The sequence below is a fragment of the Rhodnius prolixus genome, unplaced genomic scaffold, assembly GCF_049639745.1.
Source record: "Rhodnius prolixus isolate KJV_2025 unplaced genomic scaffold, Rpr scaffold_19, whole genome shotgun sequence".
Lineage (NCBI taxonomy): Eukaryota > Metazoa > Arthropoda > Insecta > Hemiptera > Reduviidae > Rhodnius > Rhodnius prolixus.
The window spans coordinates 561,353-585,495 of NW_027411584.1; the positions used below are offsets into that span (position 1 = coordinate 561,353).

The following is a 24,143-nucleotide window of genomic DNA, read 5'->3' on the forward strand; positions in this document are numbered from 1 at the left end:
ACAATACTGGTTCACCCTGGATATATAAAGGGGGGGGTAAATTTATTGTTAAATTCGAGTTTAAAGAGAATTCTTCCACCGGAAGTACTCCTTTATTCAATGGATAGTTCACTTCCTCGAATATGGTTCCCAGGCTATTCTATAAACTTAGTATTGGTTGTTACATTCCAGTATAATGTAGTACGGTTTTACAAACTGTAATGTTGCTGAGAATTTGAATATTGCTCAAATATTGCGAGTTTTGAAGAATATTAATGAGTTTCGAATTTTGATGACGTAGCAGTAAGAGGAAGTCATGTGAGTCTACACTCCAGATTTTGATTTTGAGTTAAATTATTGTTACACAAAGAAAAAAAGGAAGATATTTTTTTAAATATATCATAGGATTCGCTAGTCAGAAATGTGTCAGGATAACGGAAACTAAAGGAAGACAAAAGTGATATTATCGTGTTTTTGCGGAAAGGATATTTTGGAAGAAGATCTTGACTGTAGATCCTTCCGTATTCCAGACATGTGTTGGCATATCGAATGTAAAGGGCTCTCTTCCGCAGTGCAGTGCCCCCCGCCCCCGGAATCTCAACCCTTCATCACCACAAAAATCCTTTCTCTTTTGCTTCTGGATACCCTTGTCGCTACTGATTTAATGTTCTCGGAGGAGGGGAAACTATCTAAGAGAGATTATCAAATACTAAGCACTTACTCCACAGGCTGGATAAGAGACATCTACAAAGAGTTCTGGCAGGAGATAGTCTATCCCAAAGGGCACCAAACAAAAGATCCCTTTCTAAAAGCGGTAGTAGACTACACACACAAACGATCCAACATCTTCTTCTTCTAACAAACACACCCTATTCTCAAATTTACCAACCACTACAATCCTGGGCCGGAAGAGGGTCAGAGAGAGAGAGAGAGAGAGAGAGAGAGGAAATGAGATATTGCGCCCTTCTATAGCAATCACCCTATTGTTCTTCTTCAATACCATCACTTTAAGTAACTACTAGAGGAGGGAACGGAGACTGTAAATGTGAGGCCCCTAACACTCAACAATTGCTCCATCCATTCAAACTAATGAAAATCCCATAGGGGATTTCCGCTTTTAGAAATCTAGGAAAAACACAAATTGAAATAAAATTAAAAGTTTGCGCAACCCCTCCTTTTTCGAAATTTCCTAAATTAATTTTTTATTTGCAATAACTTAATGTTTGTTTTAATTAAATTATTTTTTTTTTAAAAAAATCATTTTTGACATCTGCCCAGACTTTGTCAAACCTCTAAACAACAGCAATAGACCAATCATTTTGTTCTGTTAAAAATGCTCAATTTTTAAAAAAAAACAACCTACAAGGGGAAGTGGCAAGTAGATAGTAACGAACTAGTTACTACAGTATACTAAAACACTGCTTTCGTGTAAATACACACACATACACACGAACAGTACAGGAAGTTAACGTAAACAAATTTAACTAGGCTCGTTATATAGCTTATTAACAACGCACGGCTGTTTGTGTAAAACAATCTGGGTAAACATACGTAGTTACCATAAAGTGTACTTATGTACATTATCATCTGTATACCTACCTTTTTGTATCTAAGTTTTAGATCCGGACCTGGGACCCCCTAAATAAACCATATTTGTGTACATATCTGACCACCATCCAACTATCGAACTATAAAAATCAAAATAATAAAAAACTTTGTACAACATATATCACCGGATATCATGTCTATCTTATAGCCTAATTAAAACTGTTTCCGGGAGGACAGTTGTATAAGGGTTGATCGTCAAAAACTGCACGAAAAAGCGTAACGTTGAAAAACACCCAACTTTGACAATTTTTTTCTCTTTTTCTATAAAAGATAAAATTCCCAAATTTTCTTTAAAATATAGATATAATCCCAGTTAATTATTCCGGATTAGAGCGCTACTTATATTAACTGAGAAAACAATAACTTCCTGCAGTAAGAGAAACTTAACGTTCGTGAGAAACTGTAATGAAAAAGAAACAAAAAATTAGTGCCCCTGAAAGTTTTGATCTTGTAGTGCGCACGAATTGATGGCATTTCCATCCCATTTCAAGCAGACTCTGATTTCCAACTATTCCCAAAATCTAAAAGACGTTTGGGAGGCAGGAAAACTATTCGCAAGTCAAATGAAGAAGTGATAGAACTTCTACAAAGTACTAGTATATCAGAAATGGTCTTTTAAATTAATGCCTTTTCTTTTTTAGACGTGCTTTAAGTCCCTTTATGTGCCGTGGAACGGAAGCGACTAGCTAACGTAAATTACTTCAAAATTCTCAGATTAATCATTAAATATATTGGTTTCGTGACCGTAAATTGTTAAACTTAGGATATGTTGTCCTCTCTCTTCAGGGCGTGGCTACGCGGGTTGGTTGAGTTACAAAAACAGTTTTTGCTGCATAGCCACGCCCTGAAGAGGACAATATATTTGTCGAAACGTTGGCAAAGAGACGAGTTGTTTTATTTGACCGATTCCTCGCAAATCTTCCATCCTAAGGTTAATCATTAAATAAAATCCAATAGCTGGACCCTGGAAATCCACCCTGCATACTGCCTATACATTTCAGCTTTGCGGCGGGGGGGCCACACTTCAAACTGCTCGACTGCCGCGGCGCCTCCTTCGAGAGGAAGCCTAAAGAGCCAATTTTCCCATTTTTAGCCCGTTTTTTGTCGCTTCGAATTTCGCCCGGGAAGATCGTGATTTGCCAGAGTGTGATTTATCCCCATTCTACCGGCCTCCTCCCTGGGAATACCAGGATTGGAGAGGTGTGTATTCTGAACAGACAGGTTGAAGGGAGGTAAGAATTACTCGTGTGATCTTAGTTAGCATTTAAACATAATGACTGATGGAGACCGGATTTTTGGTCTATTACAGCCTCCACTGAAAGGAATAACGGTGTAATGAGCTAAGAACATCGTGTTGACAAGAAGAAAAGATCTAGCTTGGGATGGCCAGAACCCTTATATACTCTCTTTAAAACACTCCCTTCACTATTTTTTTTAATTTGAGGCCAATTTCTGGGAAAGTTTCGTGATTTTTCTCAGCAATGCCGGAGATCTGTTCAGCAGAGGCTTTGAAAGGAAGAGAAAGTCAACATTAAGCTCCACGAGTAACCGGAATTGATCAAGCGATGATTCGTCTAAAATATCATCACCGGAAGCTTTTGGGGGGGGCCCAAGTAAATCTAAATCATCCTTCACACATAAATTAATTGAAGTGGATTTACAACATTTCTGTAATAAATAATTATAATCCGGTGCTAGGGGGAAATCAGTGCAAATAATTACATTCATCTTTTTATCTTATTTTATTTTTAAATTAACTGTCATAATAACACTATAGTTATTTAACTTTTTCATTTAATTACCATCCTTTCGCTATACAATTATCTGTAATTATAGTTGCACTGTAAAGAAGCTTTTACCTATTTTTTTTTTTTTATGAGTTAACCATCAGCTGACCTTGTTCAGTTTTTTTTTTTTTACTAATTATAATTTCTATTGCTTTAAAGAGTTGCCACAGTTCAGACTACCCAAACGAAATAAGCACGCTACGCTGTTGCTTTTAACTGAAAGATAGAAAAAGGAAAAAACCCATATTTTGAACAGTCAGTCGAAGGCAATAAGCATTACTCGTGTGAGCTTAGTTAGTACGAGGTGTGGCTATTAAATAACGAGACTGATGCTGCAACAGAAGAAACTATGCATGCGCCAAATCCAAACGACCTGTCAGCTGTGCAGCGTAAAACCTTCTCTTTCGATTGCAGCAGCGTCTCACGTGTTTTTGTAGAGAAATCTGTCTGACCGGAACCTGACGTGTTTGTGGTAAGAGGTGTTAGTTTCCGTTTTGCCGAAAACATGGATACTACACATATAGTAGAGCAACGAATTGTCGGGAAATTTCACGTGAAACTTGGTAAAACCGTTACTGAAATTTTATCTTTTATTAAAAGAAGTTTATGGCGATGAATGTTTAATGCACGTGCGCGAGATTTTTGAGTGGTTCAAGCGTTTCCAAGATGGCCGAGAAGACGTCGGAGCTACGATGTCCGCCCGGGTCGCCCTTCCACGTCCAAAACGGATGAAAATATCGATTATAATTAATCAACATTACTACCGTAAGGTGTTTGCTCAACTCCGTGAAAGAGTAAGGAAAAAAAACGACCCGATTTGTGGTAGAACAAGTCTTGGGGTTCTCCATCAAGGCAGGCACACTGCGTTGTCTGTCAAGACGTTTCTAGCCTAGTACAACCAATCCCAGTTTTAGGCCATCCGCCTTATTCGCCTGACCTTGGCCCCATGTGACTTTTATCTGTTCCCCCAAAATCAAATCTGCATTAAAAGGAAAACTATTTTTCAGTCCGTTGAAGCTGTGGCACGCGTTATGCAGGAGCTCAGACAGAAAAAGACTTCCCGCACTGTTTCGAACAATGGTAAATTCGCATGGAGCGTTGTAGGGATAGGGGAGAGGTGTATATTGAAGGTGATAATAACTAAATATGTATAAAATGTTTTAAAGCAATAGTCTTGTTATTTAATAGCCACACCTCGTATTTAAACATTTAAGACTGTTGGGCAGCCCCCACCAAAAAAAAAGGACAAGATAAATAACGGTGTAAAGAGCTAAGAACATCTTGTTGACGAGAAGAAAAGATCTAGCTTGGGATGGCCAGAGGGTCTTTGTATAATGAATGGGCTTGACGAGTGACAGAGACAGAGAGAGAGAGAGAATGCGCCAATGGTTGCGTTGGCGGGAGCGGTCTGTCAGCTGGTTTTGGTTAAGTGTATAAATAATATAGCAGTGGTTTAAGAAGTAGAAGAAGCAGAATGCTGGGGAGGAAAACAGTGCCCGAATGTTAAAGGTTAGGTTGGCAGGCGTTCAGGGATGAGTTGAAAAGATCCTAACACTCTACACTTCCTACGCTACACACTAAGTTTCCAGTGCCATCTATATACAGAAGGCTCTTTCCGTTATATAACTTCCTGCGCCGTACTGAGATTCAACACAGCGCTGTCTACATTCACCGTATGTAAAGTATCTCCAGTATATTAGGGGTAGTGGGAGGCTTTACGCGCTACGAACTTACACAGATAATATGTATACTCACATAACCACAAGATTGGGCAACATTACTGCTCTCTGCTATACATCTCTATCTAATAAACTAATCTTATATATCTCTCAATCCATCCATTAATATAACTGTGCATCCATCACTAACATGTTGTTTCTCATCTGTCGGTCACTCATTCCACACCACAAATATCGTATATCTTAAAATCCTATAAAGAAAAAATTTTTCCAAAATTATATATAGACTGCCACAATTTTCTGTAATTTCCCACATTAATTCAAAAATAACGCAAATTTCAGACGAGTATATTATACAAGGAAGGGAACAGCTGGAGGAAGGAGTGAAAACGCTTATTACGTCATTGTAATCGTAATCGCGCAGATTTTGGGCTTCTCAGATTTCAAGGTCACATGGAGTCCCTCCAAAAAAAGTTGGTCTCGAAAAAACGCCCCCCAAAAAAGAGTTCAAATTTGATAATTCGGTTAGATGTTAAAATCCTTTACAAAAAAATACGTAAAATAAAATTCATACTTGGAGCAATAAACAGACCACTTGAAAATAAAACGGTAACCGGAAACAAAACTATGGCTGTGCCTCCGCTTACTTAACGGAAGCGAATCTTGGGTTACCAGAGATAGAGATAGAAAAAAAATAACCTACAAAGTACAGAGATGCGATTTCTCAGAAGAAGAGTTAAGGATTGTACAAAAGAGAGAGAGAGATGATACGAAATGTTCACACACGAGAGGAATTGGATATTATACATAGTATTAAGGAATTTATAGAGGAAATTATATATATAAAAAAAAGCTATAAGAAAGCACTTGAATCAATTAACTAAATGGCATTTATGAAGTAGAGTAATAGTTTAAAACAATAAACCGTAACACTACGTCAGAGCGTGTTCCTGTGGTTAGATTATGTTGAATGAATAATTAATTAGCATTGATGGTAAGTAAGACCAAGCCCCTGTGTGGAGAAAGGAGGGAGGAAGCCGTTCCAGATTGACGTCATTCCATGGAGTGTGAAGTGGTGCTTAGAGACTATAAAGAGAGGTGTGGTGGCAAGAACACTCGGGCTAGGCTGGAAGCTAGAACTAGAGGAGGAGGACAAGAACGGGGTGGGTAAGGATTGTTATCCTTGTCCTGTACCATATAGAGGCAAGCCGCCTGAGCAAAGAGCGGTTATAAATTAACCAGAGGACGACGTTTGTCGGTGGTAAATTGGTAAGTATGAGCGGTGGTGTATTTTTAAGATTGTACAAAACTAGTGGAGCAGAGAGGTTGATGGTATTAGAGATTTCCTAGCTCCATCACTAAAAAAAACGGAAGACACGAAAGAGGAGAGACTCAAAAGAAGAGAGGTTGATAGTATTAGAGATTTCCTAGCTCCATCACTAAAAAAAAACGGAAGACACGAAAGAGGAGAGACTCAAAAGAAGAGAGGTTGATGGTATTAGAGATTTCCTAGCTCCATCACTAAAAAAAACGGAAGACACGAAAGAGGAGAGACTCAAAAGAAGAGAGGTTGATGGTATTAGAGATTTCCTAGCTCCATTACTAAAAAAAACGGAAGACACGAAAGAGGAGAGACTCAAAAGAAGAGAAGTTGATGGTATTAGAGATTTCCTAGCTCCATCACTAAAAAAAACGGAAGACACGAAAGAGGAGAGACTCAAAAGAAGAGAGGTTAATGGTATTAGATTTCCTAGCTCTATCACTAAAAAACGGAAGACACTAAGAGAGGAAAGAGACTCAAAAGAAGAGAGGTTAATGGTATTAGATTTCCTAGCTCCATCACTAAAAAACGGAAGACACTGTGAGGAAAGAGACTCAAAAGAAGAGAGGTTAATGGATTAGATTTCCAACCTCCATCACTAAAAGTACGGAAGACACTAAGAGAGGAAAGAGACTCAAAAGATAATGTTTGCTGTACCTGGGAAATGGAGGAGGAAGTAATACCAGCGACCAAAAAAGTTGCAGTACTAATGACAGACAGACGTCGAAGAAAAAAGAATGACTCGCACAAGTAAGAAGCTTGTCCTGAAAGAAAAAAAAATCGATTTATCAATGGCTCGATTGGGCAACAGTTTTCGAGAATTTTGCTATTATTTACTTAACACTCATAATCACTTTTCGAAATAAAATAAAATACAATATGGGGGCGGTGAAACGAATTATTAAATAGAGTTTTAAAACTTTGTGGAAAAAGGATATCCGCGGAAGGTTAAGAGAATAGAGGGGAGGCCCCCAGACTAAGAAGAAATTAGTTGAAGATAGAAGAGGATGAAACAGGGGATTTGAGTGAGGATGCTGATGTGAGGCGTTCTTCTTCTTCAGAGGCTGAGGAGGGCAGAGCTATAAAACAAAAAAATATTTAAGTACTTTCTCGGGCTAGCCAAAGATGTTGGCAGTGAGGAAGTCCCATAAAAAAATAATAAAAAGAAGAAATAGATGCACAAACGAGCGCCAAGTCTGTTGGTGCTCGTACGTACGGAAGTGTCACAGGAAGAAGTGAGAGAGACAGAGCAGAAGAACCAAGAGGAAAGAGAGATTGGCAAGCTGGAGTTGGAATCGTGCCACAAACTAACGCTTTGGAGATGCCCTTTAAGCCTCCAACACACACATACAAACTTGCGAGCGACTAACGAATACAACCACTACTAAGAAACACTGTTGAGAAGCCGCCAGTATATCTCCCGCCAAACCCCTCACTCTCACCCTCTCTCTCTAAAAGCAAAACTTGGACAAATAACACCTTTCAAAACATCTGTCCCACTGTTTAAGGCGGGAAGAGGGGAGTTTACTTCCCTCCAAAACCACTCTCTTGTTCCTTGTCGGTAATTTAAAACATAACTATACGGTCCACATACATACAAACACATAATATCTCTCTCACTTTTACTTCGCAAACATAACATTAAAAAAAAAGAAAAATGTGCAACCTTACTAATATTTTTTATTTTCAATCTTCTTTACTGTACAGGCCTACCAACAAACGTAAATACTCGTATACTATTACGCTCTCTTTAAAATGTAATTTATGGGTAAAGCAATTATTGTGTTTGTTTCCCCCCCCCCAATTATTTATATTTAAATGTCATGTTTCTAAAAACACCTGACCGCAAAAAAAAAATATCTTTAAACAGCATAACTCTGAGATATATCAGATTTCCTTATTTAACTGATGGAATTAAGGAGAGGCAAAAAAACACGCACTAATTACGTCAATAAATAATGTAAAAATAAAAACCGCCATTATTCAAACATCAGCTGACTTTTTTTTGAAGTATCCTTTTGTACTTCGTTCGCAAATAAAAAAAATAATAAATCGATCTTTTACATTTGATTAACCCTTAACGGTCCGGAAGTATTTCAAGTTTACTTCCCACCAGGTCCAAGCTATTTTCTATACGAAGAAAAACTGCGGGCTTAACATTTTTAAATCATGTATGGAAAAGAAAATATTTATATTTTAGTGAAAATTTCGTTTTCTTGCAAAATCAAAACAAGACTGAATTTAAATGCAAAGGGACAAAAGTGCATGTACAAAAAACAACAACAAAAGATAACGGAACATCTATAACAAGTGGAAGTGAATTCATAGAAGGTTACAGAAGTGCGCTAATTGTAAATATGACGACAATAACAGAAATAAAAATAATAAAGAGATTTTTAGGGGAGGGATTAGCTATGTGGTTAGCGTATTGGATTCCCACGCGGAGGTCCCGGAGTTCGAATCCAGCAGCTAGCCCTTAGATTTCTCTCTTCCTAGGAGCTTCTTACAGCTCACTGTCCGGTGATGGACAGTGTTCTCTGTAACGAGAGAACACTGTCCGGAGGCCGGCAGTGCACTGAAAAAAAGCTCCAAGCGCTAATAAGGGGACGTCCATAGATGACTTAACGCTAAAAATCTCCTTTTTTGACCCCCTGCCACCCTTTGTCACACTGAGTCACAATTTCCTCCCCCCCCCCTAAAAAAAGAAATCTAATTTCTTCTTACTTCCTGCTGCAATTTCAGACAATTTTTGAATCTCTTTTTCCGTAATTTCCTTCAAATCTACAGAATTTTTTAACTTCTTTTTTAATTCATTCCATTTTTCGTTTACTTTTTTTCGGCAGATATTTTCCTTGTATTGAAGGATATGCTACTCTTACAGCTTTGTAAAAACATTGATAAAGATTTTCTGACATTTTATAATATAAATTTCCGATCTTATTGTCAACAAACGGTAGAATCAATGGCGATAATTTTAGTTCAACGAATTCACTACGGGCAGCCATAAAAACCAATTGCAAAACAACAGTCTTTGAGTAGCGCTCTTGTATATACCGACATATCGATAACCCAGTCGATGAAAACGAAAATCATATGGTACACAAAACGCGCGCTATCCAAAAAAAAAAAGAAAATGAAAAAGTGATTTAAAAAAGCGTGACATAACGCTGATTCTATCCCCCCTAACCCCCTCTTGTTACAAAGTGTCACAATTTTTCTACCACCCCTCCCACGTCATTTATGGATGCCCCTAACCTCAGCTGTTGATGCGCTAAAAAAAAAAAATAAAAGAGATTTTTGCCGCCATATACGCGGCATTGGTTCCATTAAGTAAAAGTGCTATGCCGCTTATATGGCGGCATTGGACCGTTAAGGGTTAAAGTGTGATGAATGATAAATCACCGCATACGTAAACTGCCTAAATGAGTAAGAAATTTAAAAAAAAATAACTAGGCATTACACAAAATTCACGGCTTCCTCATTTTGCCGGAAACTTCCGGGTAGAGAATTTATTACAAACTCCACGATCTAGCAAAAAAGGTAGTATGAACTTCAGAAGAAATGGCTATAATCGATTTATTTATTTTATTTTTTTTTTTTTACAAATATACAGGGTGTACACGGAGGAGTGGTCGAAACCATTCGGGATGTGATTCAGCAGCTCAAATGCAACAAAAATTATTCTATTCACTTTTGCCAGATTCTCAATAGTGTCCAAGATATTTGCATTTTTAACTTTTCCGTCGATATTCGCATTTTTCGCCATAAAAACGGCCGTAACTTTTCTATCCTTTATCGTACAACAGATCTGCTTATTCCAAACGAAAGAGCATTAAATTTCCTATAAATATGCTCAATACAGAGCCCCAAAACGTTTATTATAACAATGAAATTTTTACTTTAATGTCTAAAAAATTCGTTCTCGATGATTTCTGTTAAAATTTTCAACTGTATTTTTTTCAATGATTAATGAATCAAGGAGTCACATAATTACAGGAAAATGTTGCGCATTTATTGAGCTTCAAGACCATATGGATTTTTTGGGTTTTTAATAAAACCCTACTCCGAACAGTGTAAATGCAGAAAACTGGGATTTTGCGTAACAGACTTTTCACTACTAATTTACTCAAATGTCAATTTTTGGAGACGGAGCAAAAAGAAAAGTAACCATTTTAGATTTTTAACAATTATTATTTAATAAAACGGAAGTAAAAAGTAAAAGTAGCAATAAAACACAGTAAAAAAGTACTACAGGGTATTAGGCTATATCTTGGACACAATTGAGAATCGGGCCAAAGTGAATAGAATATTTTTTGTTGCATTTGAACTGCAGAATCACCTCCCGAATTTCGACCACTCCTCCGTATACACCCTGTATATCTAATCAAAATATTAGGTGGTCTAATTTGTATTTTTATCCATGTTCACATGAACTTCCGGTTCCAAACTATTTCAAATATTGGATAAGATCGTGGATACTTCCGTTCAATTAAGAAGAACCACACTCCCTAGAACATTTTTTTTTTTTGAATGACGTATGGACAGAAAGCTTCAAGTAACCACCACTAAGGGTGCTAAGTAACTTGGAATATTAAGCAAGACTTAACCGGTGAAATACTCTATACACAAACATCAAACCTCGAAGCATTAAAAAAAAAGGATGTTGTAAGTACCAGACATCTTCACTTCGAATCTTGCGAAAAGAAATAATTGAAATTTATAAGCATATGAAATGTACCAAATTTAGCATAAAAAAAGTTTTCAATTTGATTAAAAATAAGATATGTATTAAAAATGTATACAAATAAATAAATTTAGTCAACAAAGAATACCTACATAAGTTGAGAATGACAATGTAATGGTGGAAAAAAAAAAAAAAATTTGTTCCAGTATGTGTACATAATTCTATGCATGTCCCAACATGTTTGTTCTCCAAAATAATCTATGTATATTTGAATATGTAAAATAGTAGTAAAAAGAGAATAAGGAATTAGGAAAAGGGAGTATAAAAAAAAAAAAAAAATTTAACATGCATCATGCACATGCAGAGAACAAAAAAGAAAAGCATGCACGCAAAACAAAAAACTATAGCAATGGGGGAAGCAAGAGATTTTGGAAAAGGAATTAAAAAATAAAATTAAAAATTTTCTGGTGTAAATTTTGATCATGTTTAGTACTGTATTTTCCGGTCATTGTGTTTTTGTGTTTGTTGTTGACTTGAATGTCAATATGTGTTTTGTGTGTGTGTGTGTGTGTGTGTGTGTGTGTGTGTGTGTGTGTGTGTGTGAAATTCTGTGAAAAATTTGAAGTGTGTGTGTACGTGAAAACTGTGGGGGGAGGGAAGAGAAGTTAGGGAGGAAGTGTTGTGGAAAAATGGCAGGAGGAAAAGCATGACTCACCATCACGTAGTGCCTTTGCATTTCCGTTTTCTCTTGTGCAAGTTTCTCCATCTCCATTTTTATACTGTAGACAGAGACACAACGCGGTGGTGATAATATTTTGATTTGAAAAAAATAATAATATAAAAAAAAATTGGATTTTTTTTCTTTTGATGGCGGGGGGTAAACAGATAGCAAGTCAAAAATTAATTAAAAAATAAATAAATTTACTGGGAAAATTGATTGTAATGCTCATTAAGTTGTGAGATTTATTTTCAAGAATCTATTGTTTCCACGGATGAAAAATTGGCTACGTCATTCTTGGCTCATTCGGCCAAATGAAAATATAAACATTTCTAACACTATTTTGAAATGAACTTCTGCCAAAACGATAAATGCTTTATAAATTCAGACTTCAAAACAAGTTTAAAGTGACTAGTAAATAGGTTACATATATTGCGTTAAAAAAAATAAGCTAAATATAAGTTTAAGATGGATCTGTATATGTCTAGTGAGTCTCCAACATGATTAAATGTGAGTGTAAGGTGGATCTAAGTAAGTCTAGAGAGTCTCTAACGTAGTTAAATGTGAGGGTAAGGTATTCCTATATAAGTCTACTGAGTCACCAACATGGTTAGATATTAGTGTAAGGTGGATCTATGTAAGTCTAGAGAGTCTCCAACGTAGTTAAATGTGAGTGTAACGTAGATCTATATAAGTCTAGTGAGTCCCCAACATGGTTAAATGTGAGTGAAATGAAGACCTATATGTATAGGTTTAGTGAGTCGTCAACATGGTTAAATTAAAATGTAAGAAAGATCCATATAAGTCTAGTGTGTCAGCAACATGGTTAGATATTAGTGTAAGGTGGATCTATGTAAATCTAGAGAGCCTCCAACATGGTTAAATGTGAGGGTAAGGTGTTCCTATATAAGTCTAGTGAGTCACCAACATGGTTAGATATTAGTGTAAGTTCCTATATAAGTCTAGTGAGTCACCAACATGGTTAGATATTAGTGTAAGGTGGATCTATGTAAGTCTAGAGAGTCTCCAACGTAGTTAAATGTGAGTGTAACGTAGATCTATATAAGTCTAGTGAGTCCCCAACATGGTTAAATGTGAGTGAAATGAAGACCTATATGTATAGGTTTAGTGAGTCGTCAACATGGTTAAATTAAAATGTAAGAAAGATCCATATAAGTCTAGTGTGTCAGCAACATGGTTAGATATTAGTGTAAGGTGGATCTATGTAAGTCTAGAGAGCCTCCAACATGGTTAAATGTGAGTGTAACGTAGATCTATATAAGTCTAGTGAGTCCCCAACATGGTTAAATGTGAGTGAAAGGAAGACCTATATGTATAGGTTTAGTGAGTCGTCAACATGGTTAAATTAGAATGTAAGAAAGATCCATATAAGTCTAATGTGTCAGCAACATGATTAAATGGGAGTGTAAGGTAGACCTTATATGTCTTATGAGTCACCAACATGGTTAAATGTGAGTGTAACGTAGATCTATATAAGTCTAGTGAGTCCCCAACATGGTTAAATGTGAGTGAAAGGAAGACCTATATGTATAGGTTTAGTGAGTCGTCAACATGGTTAAATTAGAATGTAAGAAAGATCCATATAAGTCTAATGTGTCAGCAACATGGTTAAATGGGAGTGTAAGGTAGACCTTATATGTCTTATGAGTCACCAACATGGTTAAATGTGAGAGAAAGGTGGTTCTATAAAAGTCTGGTGAGTCACCAACATTATTAAATGTGAGTGAAAGGAAGACCTATATGTATAGGTTTAGTGAATCGTCAACATGGTTAAATGTGAATGTAAGAAAGATTCATATAAGTCTAGTGAGTAACCAACATTATTAAATGTGAGTGAAAGGAAGACCTATATGTATAGGTTTAATGAGTCGTCAACATGATTAAATGTGAGTGAAAGGTAGTCCTATATAAGTTTAGTGAGTCGTTAACATGGTTAATTGTCTATGTAGACACTGCATTTAAGTTTACGGAAATTGCCACTAGAGTTCTCTACTGTATGGAGTATAAAGTAAGCTTACCACCTACTTAATGGCGGCCTACTAGTCTACAGTAAGCCCAATTTTCTTTGATCTATTTCACGATTTAACAATACAAATTCTGAAGTTTTTTGTTTTTGTTAACGATAATTGTGTAAAACATGAAGTATTATTCCAAAAGAAATATTATTTATTGTATTTTTAAAAGGGACATTTCTTTTCTTACTTAAATCGAAAGTTTATCAAATACCTATGGGAGAAACGTTGGGAAAAAATTTTAAATTAATTATTTCATTGTTTTTATTGAGTTTAAAGTATTGGCCAATCACAGTGCAGTACGGCTGCTGACTGTGGGCGTGTCACGCCCACCTCTAGTTTAATCACGCCCCTTCCAATGGAAACCAGTTATGGGGCAGGTCAAAGCGTATTAACTATGGTTCTTCAATACCTTTCACTTATTTTTCTAAATCATTCATAATTTTCTTATACTTTATTAACTATTTTATTGTTATTTTAGAAACAATATTAATCATACGTAGGTATTGAGATAAAATGCTGAAAAATTATTCAAAAAAGAAAATAATAAATTTTCAAGAAAATTTTTATCAAGTTAAGATCGTTTTCGAATAGTTTTCGCCAATATTCACTTATATAGGACCATCTTCCACCTATATTTAACCATGTTAACGACTCATTAGACTTATATAGATCTACCTTACACTTATATTTAACCATGTTAGAGACACACTAGACTCATAAAGGTTTACCTTACACTCACATTTAACAATGTTGGAGACTCTCTAGAGTAATATAGGTCTACCTTTCACTCATTATTAACCATATTAGTGACTCACAAGACTTATATAGGTCCACCTTAGACTCATATATAACCATATTGGTGAATCATAAGACTTACATAGGTCTACATTAAATTCATATTTAACCATTTTAGTGACTCACTAGACTTATATAGGTCTACCTTACACTCACATTTAACCATGTTGGTGATTCACAAGACATATACAATAGGTTTACCTTACACTCACATTTAACCATGTTGGTGACTCACAAGACATATACAATAGGTTTACCTTACACTCACATTTAACCATGTTGGTGACTCACAAGACATATACAATAGGTTTACCTTACACTCACATTTAACCATGATGGTTACTCACTAGACTTATAGGTCTATCTTAGACTCATATTTAACCATATTTGTGAATCATAAGACTTATATAGGTCTACCTTAAATTCATATTTAACCATATTGGTGACTTACTAGACTTTTACAGGTCTACCTTACACTCACAATTAACCATGTTGGTGACACACAAGACTTGTATAGGTCCACCTAACACTATCATTTAACCATGTTGAGGACACACTAGACTTGTATAGGTCTCCTTTCTCTCACATTTAACCATTTTAGTGACTCACTAGACTTATATAGGTCTACCTTACATTTACATTTAACCATGTTGGTGACTCACAAGACATATACAATAGGTTTACCTTACACTCACATTTAACCATGATGGTTACTCACTAGACTTATATAGGTCTACCTTAAACTCATATTTAATCATGTTGGTGACTCACAAGACTTATGTAGATCTACCTTACGTCGCTAAAACGTGACCTGAACCATTAGTTCAGGAAAAGTCATACAGTGAATGATTAAATTAAATTTGATTAACTATTAATTACGCCAATTAAATTCTGATTATAATTAATTTAAACAAAATGCAATCAATTAAATTTATGATTAAATTGTGTATTTTTAATTAGCGCCCATCTCTGACCACGATAAGTACTTTCTGTATTATATTCTGCCTTATCTTGTATTATATTAGCCCAATACACACACAGACACAAAAATTGATAAAATCAACACTAATTGAGCATTACAATCAATTTTTTTTTGGTAGTTAATCACAAATTAAATAATTAACAGAAACACTAAATTAAAAAAAAAAATAAAAAGGTATATTTTTTTTATGGAGATGGAGGGATAATTATTTTTCTGGTGAGTGATTTGGTGCTGTGCTCATGCTTTTGTGCAAGCAAAGCAAAGCATTTTTAGATTAATTATTAATTATTAATTGAAAAGCAAAGTTAGTGAATTTTTTTTATTTTTTTAAAAAAAAGGTGTTATTTGGTTTTGTTTCTTTCTATTAGCTTTCTAAAAAAATAATCAACAAAAAATTCTGTTTTAAATTAAAGAATAATTTGTCTTAAATTGTGTCTTTATAAAAGCTTCCAGGACACACAGATCTTAATCTAAAACTTTTTTTGGGGGGGAAATGTAGATATTTTTTTTGGAAAGCATAAAAGAGAAAAACTTAAATTATTAATTAATCTGGTTAAAAGAGGAAAGAGGCTGCTTGCTATACAAAAGCGGATAAGGCCTTTCATTACTTTTATTACAATCAATAAAAATAATATTTCTTAATTTTCAGACCTGGTCCACCATTTTTTCTTTCTTTTATTTTAAACTTACCATTACATAATGCCTCTGAATTTCGATTTTTTCACTTGCCAACTTCTCACATTCCATTTTCAAACTGAAATTTGTACAGGTTTTTCTTTTAAATTGTATTTTTTCATTTTTTCTTTTTTTAAATTTATCAATTACTTAAATTTTCTATACAAAAATTTTATTCATACATTTAATAAGGACTATGTTTTTTCTCTTGTTACAGAAACTATTTTTGTCCATTTACCGGACAGTAAGCTGTAACAGGCTCTAAAGGAAGAGAAAATCTAAGGTTAGAGGCCCAGCTGGATTCGAACTTTTTTTTTAGTGATCCAGGGCATAAAACCACTCAGCTGATCTCTTCCCTCAGGATCATTATTTCTTTATTTATTGAATTGAAATAATTTATTTTTCAAAATTAATAATAACAATAAAGTAACCCTTTCAGTGCCCAAAGCAATTATTTACTACATAAATATAATTTAAAGTAAATCTCCTAGGATTATACTGCATTTTGTAGAAAAATGAGGAAGTTGTTAGAACGTAATATTATATTTTTAAAAAGAATCTAATGTATCTAAACTCACACGACATTTTGTTACTACGTTTCGACTCACAAATTCTTTTTGCAACTCTAAAAACTTTTTGAGTTATATTTAACTCTTTATCACTCTTTAAAAGGGATGTAAAGTAATCGCCTATTTTTTCAGGCGGGGCTTAACGTCCCAACTACCAAATAGGTGTCGTGGACGGAGGCGATTAGCAAACATACTTTACTGTGAATTTCTTCGATTAACCATTAAATAAAATCCAAGGCCGGGAATCGAACCTACTAAACCAACAATACATCTTAGCTTTGCGGGTCTAGCCTATAACCGCCTAACATACTTTACTATAAATTTCTTTTATTAATCATTAAATAAAATCCAAGGCCTAGACCGGGGGAATCGAACCCACTAAACCAACAATACATCTTAGCTTTGCGGGTCTAGCCTATAACCGCCTAACATACTTTACTGTAAATTTCTTTGATTAACCATTAAATAAAATCCAAGGCCTCTAGACCGGGAATCGAACCCAGTACCACAATGCATATTAGCTTTGCAGGTCTCACCTCTATTTAACAGTTCGGCTACCGTGGCACCTAAAAAGGATGTACCAACACCAAGTACGTGCTGTAAATTTAGATGTTTCTCATCATCATCAAACAAAATTTAAAATAAACTCGTAGGAGTTGTTTGCAAGAAAATATTGAAGTTTGTGTGGTAAGAATTTATGACCTTATTGTGGTAACTAAAAAGGGAATTAACAAATTTTAGCGTAAATTGTACCCCATTGGTTAGCCCCTAAAACGGTTTATTTGATGTAACATTTATGGGCTTCCCATTATTAGGACTTAACATTTTATAAAAGTGGGTACAACAGTTGCTGAATTCCCATTACCGAAAATATCATTTTAACGGCTAGATTATTTCTTAAAAATAGCTCCATTTTCCTTTTTAGTAACCTTTAAATTCTCATTGCACTACTCCTGTTCTACAACTTCTTCCTTTTTTTTCAAGCATATTTCTTGGATAATTCGTTCCTGGAAAATCCCTTTAAGAAAAGGGAGAGGCTAATCTTTCCTCTATAAAGTAAAGTAATCGCCTACTTTTTTACAGGCGTGGCTTAACGTCCAAAACTAACAATTAGGTGACGTCGGTGGACGGGGACAGGAGCTCATACTTTACTGTAAACAATTTTTTTTTTTCTAACAAATAAAAAAGTAGCCCATACGCGGGATTCGAACCGGCGTTCTCCCACACACAAAGCCACGCTCTTGACCACTAGACCAACTCACCCGCCCTTCTCTATCCACTATAGTATCGTTTCAGTAAAATGTAGAATAGGATAAAGGAAGTTTAAATGTTTAAATTCCCAATTTGAAAACAGGAAATACTAAATTACTCACAGGATTTTTTTTTTTTTTTACATTTGCTAGACTTTCTAAATTTTCAAACTTGGAGTGTTTAAAGATTCCCCCCCGGAAAACAGCTCTATTTTCTCGTAAACTGTGTATGTTCCACATCAAGTAGGAAAAACTATAACATTTATTTGATTAATCTTTTTTTCCCCCCTAAAATTTGCTTCAAGAGGGGAGGGGTCATGGTGTTATCATGTTGTTCTATTTCTCTTGGCTGAACTGGAGTAGAGTTGTTGAAGAGATTAATGGGCAATGAGTGAGAGAGAGTATCTCTTCCTAGAAACGAGCCGAGAGAAGAGTAGAACAATTTGTTTAAGGCTTAAGTAAGTACAGTGGGGAGAGAGAATCTTATCTAAATATAGCCTAACCCACTTCAAACAGCTTCCAACTATACAGCTTTATTACCGGACACATAGACATACGCACGCACCAGAGCGGTCTATTCTCTTTCCGGTCGGTTAACTTCACTAATTTCACAACAGACACCCGCCAAAAAAAAAAAAAAATTAAGCGCTAAGTGACTACATGCAAATATATTATTAATTCTCCTCTCCTTATCTTATTTCTAGTAAGAAAGGAAACTATTTTGGTAAATAACCATTAAGTTTTCAACAAGTGCTGATAATTTTGACTAGATTAAGGAACTATTGAAGATAAATTATTGCAGAAATGGAATTTATTGATAATGATAATTTCATGGACTCACACTGGACTAAATCATTACTTAGTGATTACTAAGTGAGGAAATTTTTGAGTAGAATCACGATAATATACATTTTGAGGTCTCAGATTTTTTTTGAGAGGGGTCTTTTATTTGAATAATTTTTTCCCCAAAAAAATATTTCAAGCAAAAAAAAAATTATACTTTATTATCTTAATAATTAAAATACCACGTTTAGAGAGAGTTCAAGTTGATTGGTCTTCGTGAAAACAATCGAGAAAAAAAAGAAAAACAGTTCAAGAGCAGATATTATCGATAGTTCGGCACATCGCGAGCAATGAGAGATAGTAAAGTTAAGTAATTGCCTACTTTTTACAGGCGGGGCGTAACGTCCAACTGCCAAATTAGGTGTCGTGGACGGAGGCGACTAGCAAACATACTTTACTGCAAATTTCTTTTAGCACCACAATACATCTTAGCTTAGCAGGTCTAGGCTATAACCGCCTAACATACTTTACTGTAAATTTCTAATATTAACCATTAAATAAAATCCAAGACCTAGAGACCAGGAGTAGAACCCACTAAACCAACAATACATCTTAGCTTTGCGGGTCTAGCCTATAACCGCCTAACATACTTTACTGTAAATTTCTCATATTAACCAATAAATAAAATCCAAGGCCTAGAGACCAGGGAAATCGAACCCACTAAACCAACAATACATCTTAGCATTGCGGATCTAGCCTATAACCGCCGTATGTTAATACGAGGGTCGTTTGAAAAGTCCGTGCAAAAATAAAAACTACTTAACTTTTTGGGGTAAACCTTATTTATTTTTCAACATAGTCTCCTTTTAGGCTTATACACTTCGTCCAACGCTGCTCTAGTTTGTTGATTCCTTCCGAATAATAGGATTTGTCCAAGTCTGAAAAATAGCCATTCGTTTCTGCAATCACCTCCTCGTTTGAATAAAATCTTTTTCCCGCCAGCCATTTCTTCATATTGGGGAACAAATAGTAGTCCGAGGGAGCCAAGTCTGGAGAAAAGGGGGGGATGTGAAACGAGTTGGAACCCTATTTCCATTAATTTTGCGACCACAACTGCTGAGGTGTGAGCTGGTGCGTTGTCGTGATGGAAAAGGACTTTTTTGTGGGCCAATCGTGGGCGTTTTTCTTGCAGCTCGGTTTTCAAACGGTCCAATAACGATGAATAATATGCACCTGTAATAATTTTACCCTTTTCCAGATAGTCGATGAGGATTATTCCTTGCGAATCCCAATAGACAGTCGCCATAATCTTTCCGGCCGAAGGAACGGTCTTCGCCTTTTTTGGCGCAGATTCCCCCTTGGTAACCCATTGTTTAGATTGTTCTTTGGTCTCAGGAGTGTAGTGATGTACCCATGTTTCATCTACAGTGACGAAACGACGCTTAAAGTCCTGCGGATTCTTCTGGAACAGCTGCAAACCGTCCTTGCAACACTTCACACGATTTCGTTTTTGGTCAAGCGTGAGCAATCGCAGGCTCCCATCTGTCATGTTCAAATGTTGATGCAAAATATTATGTACCCGTTCATTCGAGATGCCCACAGCACTAGCAATCTCACGCACCTTCACTCTTTTGTCATCCATCACCATATCATGGATTTTATCAATGATTTCTGGAGTAGTAACCTCAACAGGTCGTCCAGAACGTTCAGCGTCACTTGTGCCGATATGGCCACTCCGAAAATTTTGAAACCACTTATAAACTATTCTAATCGAAGGTGCAGAGTCACCATAATGTTTATCAAGCTTCTCTTTAGTCTCCTCAGGCGTTTTGCCTTTCATAAAGTAGTGTTTAATCAACACACGAAATTCTTTTTCGTCCATTTTTTGAAAATCACTCGACTTCCTCGATTCAAACGAATGCCAAACACAAAGAAATAGACCGATCTGGCTGAAACTTGGTGTGTGTTCTTCCAAGAGATGCTACTAACTAAACATAACCTCGATACGCGCCAGTGGTGCTATCTCTCTGACTTTGCACGGACTTTTCAAACGACCCTCGTACTTACTATAAATTTATTCATATTAACCATTAAATAAAATCCAAGGCCTAAGACCGGGGAATCGAACCCAGTAGCACAGTACATATTAACTTTACAGGTCTCGCCTCTAACCGACTCGGCTACAGTGATACCGCAGTGATAGATAGTACAAACTAAGGATAAGGCGAGAGAATTCGAATTTTTTTTTAATTAAGAGAGGCGAGAATTTGCGGATGTACAATACTCCGGAGAAAGAGAAAGAAAAAATGCGTAGGTAGTTTAATTTGTAAAGTGCCCCGGCCGGCATTCCAGGTTGTTACCCCCCCAAAAAAAAAATTGGGGCAGGAGAAACGGGATTATGTAATGGGTCTGAGCCTTACCTTTTTTATGGGGGTTGGGGGTGAGGAGGCAAGATCGAAACAAAGAGTGTGGAGGGATAGTTCGTGAAACGCACGAATGCACAAACAGTAGTCCATGTTTAGGGTGGGGAAAAACCCAAGTTTAATGGGAGGGGTGGGGTGCTCCACCCTAGGGTTGAAGTGGGAGAGTTTGTGGAGCCCTTGGTTTCCCGTAGCTACAATTTAATTAGACTCATGGGATTGTAGAAGTTGAAAACTGGAGCGAGTTTTGGTAGCCGACGTAGTGGAGGGGAAGACATTAACCTTTCCCGTGGGTACGCTATGGCTGGCCCCAACCCCCAAATTGTAACATGAGTTTACTACATGTGGGTTGTTATTTCGGGGTGAGGGGCGACTCAGCCTATTCTCAAATATCCCCAGACGGCGTACAGGTGACCCCTTTTTTTTACTACTCAAAATGTCCACACGGCCTGAACACATCCCCCTGTGGGTTTTTATCATTCTTGTCCAAGTGAAGCGAGACAATAATCACACCAAAACGGAACTGGTTACTAACACTGACTGGAGTTGGGGGACCTCTTCCCTAACTGCCACCAGCAACCCCTTCCTATTTCGCTACTTCTATTTTATTACTAGTACCCCAGTTTAGGGACCTATAAAATACAAGACATATCCCCCGTTGTGTGTGTGTAGAGAGGGATGCTTTCTCTAACTCAGTCTGTCAGTCCGTGCCATCACACATCCATTTTACCCCCCTCTCAGCCCGCTAAATAGTTACCTCAACTGCCAACAGCCAAGCAGAACTGGATGAGTTGGGGAATTTTATTAATGGTAACACTGCTTTCACATTACAACCTAATACGTCGCCACCAGCTACTTCCCGTCTAACACGCTACGTCACTTTAGGAGAGAGAGACTCGCTAACACCGCATTAAAGTGTTTAATTTAATAATAAAACTGTGTGACGCCACTAACTCGCTCTATCTCACCCTCGCACACCCAAGGATTACGTCATTTCCACTTTTTAAAAAAAGAAGAAGCGCTATTTAATGCCGACAGTATTTTAAGGCCTTCTATATCGCTCCCGCCATATTTAGTTATCTTAAACCATCTGCAAAGTAAACTTTCTTCATAGTGCAACCCTGATGGAGGATAATCCTGGTTCCTTAATTTGGGAGCGGAAACATTCTCAGAACATCTAAGAAGCTCAGCTGAAGACTGATCTGGCAATCGAGATGGTGGCATGAGCTCTTGTTTATGGCTCCCCGTTCTACCAGAGGTTTCCCTGAAGAGTGTGAGCAGTTTCTTAGATGATTCTAATTTGGGTGAGCCTTCTTTAGAATATCATGGAGATGACAATGAAGAGGAAGACTGAGTTGACACTAGGAGATAACTCCTGTGCTGCCTAGTTCCTGAGGGTGCTGTAGGGTTAGTGGTCGCACTAGCACCAGTGGATTAGGCACATTAGATCTATATTGTCACAGAATAAAATTCTGTTAAATCATCGACCCTACTTCAACTTTGCTCAAGTTGAATCTATACACCGGAATAAAATCGAATATTGGGCGAAAAATTCGTAAAAATTAACTTAAAAATCGGACGGACATAAGGGCTGTACAAGACATAAGGGCTGTACAAGACATTTCAATCAAAACTACTGCGACAAATGACGCTCCTTTCTTCGGGTGACTAACCTCACTCTTCAGAATGACCTCAACATCCCCTTCGTACAAACTACTCGCCAAGACAAAATACCAAAAATTCCATACTCTTTCTCTCCACTTACTTCAATCCTCTTGTTGCTGTCTCTCGCCTCCTCTGACAATCCTCCTAACAATACGCGCTGACTGAATCGCCAGTGGCCCCGCTACTTCCTTGCAATCTGAAGACCTAAAGATCATTATATCTTGTACAGAGTGCTACCAGTTTCTTTCCTCCTGCCTTTCACGTATCCATTAATCCTTCATTCTCCCTATTTACTTATTGTATATTATATTATACAGATTGTAAATAACGTAATAAATGCTCCATTTATTATAACCCATCTCTTCCTGCTATCAATCTTGACAATCCTCCCTTTTTAGGGAAAGGAATTGTTTCTCCAACCTCTACTTATGCTCAACTTTAACGTAGGTTCCTCTCTGTAAATGTGGGTGACCAGTCTTCTCGGTGACCTCAAGCTGAGATATATTCTACTAATTACCTTCCCAACAACAAAAAAAGTTGATTAGAGAATCCCATGTCGACTACGATTCTGCTTCCTGAAAGAGCTAGAGCTTAGAGAACCACATCTCCTCAGTCAGCATTCTCCTTCTAACTAATTAGAGCTATGGACCAAGAAAGCTAGCTTCCCCTCCCTAATTGAATATCCTCTCCTAAGTTAAGAAATAATGATTGTCATTTACTGTTATTTTGTTTACCATAATTACGAGCACAGCTGTGCAACTATTTGTTAAGGAAACGATAAAACTAACAATTATAATTATTATGATAATAGGCTAGAACTACTGCTATTAAATTCTTATTACTCTATTGGAGACACCATTCTTATTTAAAGCAAGATTGTAAAGAGTATTTTATTTCCAGCAAAAAAGTGGAAGCTGCAAATAAATTATTTCTATTGAATTGCTTTGGCACTAAAAGAATTATTTTTTTACCACCCCCCACAAAAGTTAACCCAAAACTATTAATAATTTGATAAAAATTATATAGATAACATTTATTTTTGTTTAACAAATAAAAAATTATTCAACACTTACTTATGGTATTGTGCCTGTAGAAAATTAAATTCTTCCTTTATCCTATCACAAGATTCTCCAACAGTGAATTTAAATGGCTGTCCGGGTTGGGGTGGACCCTGTAACAAGAAATTTAATTG

General features: G+C 36.4%; 1 protein-coding gene across 26 annotated transcripts in view; it reads right to left on the reverse strand.

Moving 5' to 3' along the window:
• Window positions 1-24,143, reverse strand: part of LOC141448309 (transducin-like enhancer protein 3-B) — a 263,733-nt gene that overhangs the window by 125,936 nt on the left and 113,654 nt on the right. For 19 of the 26 annotated variants that reach the window (XM_074116603.1, XM_074116604.1, XM_074116598.1 and 16 more), the window contains exons 2-3: window positions 24,025-24,122; window positions 16,280-16,343 (exon numbers count right to left, since the gene is read on the reverse strand). In XM_074116603.1, the coding sequence (XP_073972704.1) occupies window positions 16,280-16,336 (57 nt within the window). In that variant the 5' untranslated portion in view covers window positions 16,337-16,343; window positions 24,025-24,122. Of the gene's footprint in view, window positions 1-8,045; window positions 8,071-11,773; window positions 11,838-16,279; window positions 16,344-24,024; window positions 24,123-24,143 lie in introns of those variants that run through there. The other 7 variants (XM_074116605.1, XM_074116606.1, XM_074116592.1 and 4 more) reach the window with 4 other exon arrangements.